The sequence below is a fragment of the Carlito syrichta genome, unplaced genomic scaffold (genome assembly GCF_000164805.1).
Source record: "Carlito syrichta isolate Samal-C Ts95f unplaced genomic scaffold, Tarsius_syrichta-2.0.1 Scaffold309091, whole genome shotgun sequence".
In the NCBI taxonomy this organism is placed as follows: Eukaryota; Metazoa; Chordata; class Mammalia; order Primates; family Tarsiidae; genus Carlito; species Carlito syrichta.
In genome coordinates, this window is record NW_007253187.1 from 178,879 (window position 1) to 182,169 (window position 3,291).

General features: G+C 58.9%; 1 protein-coding gene across 1 annotated transcript in view; it reads right to left on the reverse strand.

The window, feature by feature from the left end:
- Positions 1-1,056: 1,056 nt before the first annotated feature.
- The window catches only part of NEK8 (NIMA related kinase 8), a 12,172-nt gene continuing 9,937 nt past the window's right edge, over positions 1,057-3,291 (reverse strand). Inside the window, exons 11-15 of the mRNA XM_008066688.2 lie at positions 2,917-3,067; positions 2,514-2,677; positions 2,247-2,405; positions 1,899-2,057; positions 1,057-1,198 (exon numbers count right to left, since the gene is read on the reverse strand). Coding sequence (XP_008064879.1) covers positions 1,170-1,198; positions 1,899-2,057; positions 2,247-2,405; positions 2,514-2,677; positions 2,917-3,067 — 662 coding nt within the window. The 3' untranslated portion in view covers positions 1,057-1,169. The remainder of the gene's footprint in view (positions 1,199-1,898; positions 2,058-2,246; positions 2,406-2,513; positions 2,678-2,916; positions 3,068-3,291) is intronic.

Sequence of the window (3,291 nt, forward strand, 5' to 3'; positions counted from 1 at the left end):
GCCCACTCCTGGAAGCAGGGGCTTTCTTTCTCCTTGGGGAGAGAGATGGTGGCTCCGCTTCTCCCCGGGACTGGGGGGCCTGGCGCTGGGATGGGGCGGAGGGTCCCGGGGCCGCGCGTCGGAAAAGGGGACGGGCCCCACCAGAGGTTTGCTTCCCGCAGTCAACAGCGCGGCCTCGGGGGCCTTGCGCCGCCCAGGCCCCCGGGGCCTCAGCTTCCAGGTGCTAGGCAGCCGAAGCCTGGCAACCAGATCCGGGGAGCCCCGCTGAGGCGAGGAGGCCGGGCTGGGCTCTGGGCCAGAGGAACCTCGGCCTCAGCCCCTAGCTGCGCCCACATTCCTCTCTTGGCCGCAGCCTTGCAACCGAGATCAAGCCCAACCCCGTCCTGGGGCGTCTGGCCACCGCCTCCACCCTAGAAGAGGCCACACTCCAGGCAGGCAGCTGATATTTTTATTGGCGCTATTTTCAGTCCTCTGGGAAGCGGGTCGGGCTCACCAGTTACCCTTTCTCCCAGTCTGACTCTGGGGAAAGGCACGAGATAAGGGGCAACCTTCAGCCGGGATCCTCTCTAAAGTGGACTCCTAGTGACTCCTGCATTCTCCCTGGGGAAGGGAGGCAAGCAGAGGCAGTGCAAACCCCTGGCTCGGGATAAATGGGTGGGTGGGGGTGTGTGTGGCAGCACTCCCTGGGACCTCCCTGCCCCAGGCAATGCAGAAGCTCGGCAGGCCTAATGGCCAGTCCTGGCAGGCCCTGGCTTGCCTTGCTCCAAAGCATGGAGCGGGTCTCCCTGAGGGCACCAGGAGCTTATTTTCTGGCTGAGCTGGGGGAAAGGTCAGGGTCTGGGTGGAGCTACAGCTGCCTTCAGCCTTTTTTTGGTCAAGGCTCTGGAGACCACCCTGCTTCTAAAGGCTTCCAACTCTAGCCCGGCTGGATCCTCGGGACGCTGACTTAAGAAGGGGTGGGAAGGGAAAAGATGTGTTGGAGAAACAGAGTGGGTTGGTTTCCACATCCAGGGCCAAAAGCAGAGCAGGGGTTTTACTGGCTGTTATACCCCACTGATGACACAATCCAGGGGGCTGGTGGGGATAGTTATGCCTCAGGCATCTGCACTTTTCAGAACGTTCAGAGGAGAAGCATTTATCAGGGTGGTCCAGAGTAGTGTGCAGGTGCCTCAGGGTGGGACTGGCTCATCTGTGACCGCTGAAGGGTACAAAAGAGAAACCTCTGCAGCCTCCCAGGGGCAGTACCTCCAGCAATCACCACCCACCCACCCACCTTCACTCCCACTGGGCCCGGGATTCTGGACACTGCCAGGCAGACAGACATAGAGGTTCCAACTCAACTGGACTCAGGGAGTAGGAAGAGGGAGGAAGAATGCAACTGGGTGCGGTTGCTCATGCCTGTAATTCCAGCACTTTGGGAGACTGAGGCGAAAGGACTGCCTGTGTCCAGGGGTTTGAGACCTGCCTGGGCAACTTGGAGAGACCTCATCTCTATAATAAATCAAAAAATTAGCCAGGCATGATGCTGTGGTTCCAGCGACCTGGAAGACTGAGACAGTAGGATCACCTGAGCCCAGCAGGTTGAGGCTGTGGTGACCATGAATGTGCCACTGCACTCCAGCCTGGGCAACAAAATGAAACTCTTACTCAAAAAAAAAAAAGAATGCATGTGAGCCCCAGGAAGCCACGGAGGCAGCCCTTCAGTGAGGCCCAAGAAGCACCTGCCCTTGCCCACCCCAGACAGAAAACCCAGGGTTTCACCCTGAACCTTCTGCTTTCTTTTATCTGGGGCTAAAAATGCTTTTGTGATTTTGGCTGTGAACACTAGGGAAGGGAGTATGGACAGGGGCCAGCTGGGTTACCCGTTGTGTAGTGACATGGGAAAAGTTAGAACTCACGACGAACAGCGAGGAGAGTGTTTCCATGGCAACAGGACACAGAAGTCACGGTGTAAGGGTGCATCTCATCCAGCTGCACTGGCCGAGGGAATCCAGCATCCTCATCCTTCCTTCCTAGCCGACCTCGGGCCCCTTTGCCCCAAGAGTACACTTCGCCCTCTGCCAGAGAGAATCCCAAGGAGGGAGGTGGGCGGGGGGTGCAGCCTAAGCAAGCAGCTATACTCCCAAACTGTCAGAAGGGCCCCCCAGCAGGGGGATGCTGAGTCCAGCGGCCCTAAGCATAATAACCTCCCACTGCCCATGGGCCTGCCTATGCCTCTGTCTGCCCCCACCGTGCCCACTCCTCACCTGCCCCAATAGCTACGGTGAAGGCATCCCCACAAGCCACCATTGCCATCTTGATGCCCTCGAGGCCTTGGACCTGGCAGGGTGCCCGGCTGCCCCGGCGAGCATTGGTGCCCAACTGCCCATGCTGATTACTGCCAAAAGTATAGCAGTCACCTGAGGCTGTGGGGGAGGGAAGAGGAGAGAAGAAAAGGGGCAACCTAAAGGAGGTAACAAGGAGGCCGGCCACCTGAGCCTCCCTCTGGCCTCCTGAGCCCAAGTCCCACTCACCAGTCACAGCAGCTGAGTGAGCAGTGCCCAGGTCCACACACAGAAGGGGCTGCTGGTCCAGGGGTGCAGAGTCTAGTGGTGTGAAGTTCAGGGCCTCCTCCACTTGCTGGTGGGGGCCAGGCTCCTCCCCCAGGGAGAGGTGGTCCAGACCCAGCTTGTTGAACCTGAGGCAGAGTCAGGAACCACATTCAGCCGACAGTTTGTTTAGACTGCCCTGCCCCCACCTATTTGGGCAGGAGTTAGTGCACCAGGAGACAGATTCCACCCTGGGTTGAACAAAGCAGCACTCTCAGCCCCCTCAGGTCTGTCTTTGGTGGGAAGTAGGCAATGCCGACCTAGGGCGGAGCTCCAGCAGCCAAGGAAGGCAAGGAGGCAGGCTAGTCATCCTGAGGCACCTATTCACCTGTTGCTTCCACAGGCCAGGGCTCGGCCGGGCACAGTGAGGATCATGGAGCAGTCGATGCCACATACAACCCGCTGGGCTTCTTGTCCTGGGGGCATGGGCACCTGCTGGGGGCAGCTGTGGGACTCCCTGGTGCCTAGTCCTAGCCTGCCTGCAAACAAAAGCAGGGATGGGGTTAGTTTGAGCTTTAGGGCTGGTTATGCCAGCATGTGGAGGCCCCACTGAGAGGAAGGAACAGCCTGTGTAAAGGCCGTCCTCAGTCTGAAAGCTTTTCCTAGGCTCCTCTGATGGTCAAAATCATCCTTCTCCTTTCCTTCCCTTCCTTCCCTCCCTTCCTTCCTTCCCTCCCTTCCTTCCTCCCTCCCTCCCTCCCTC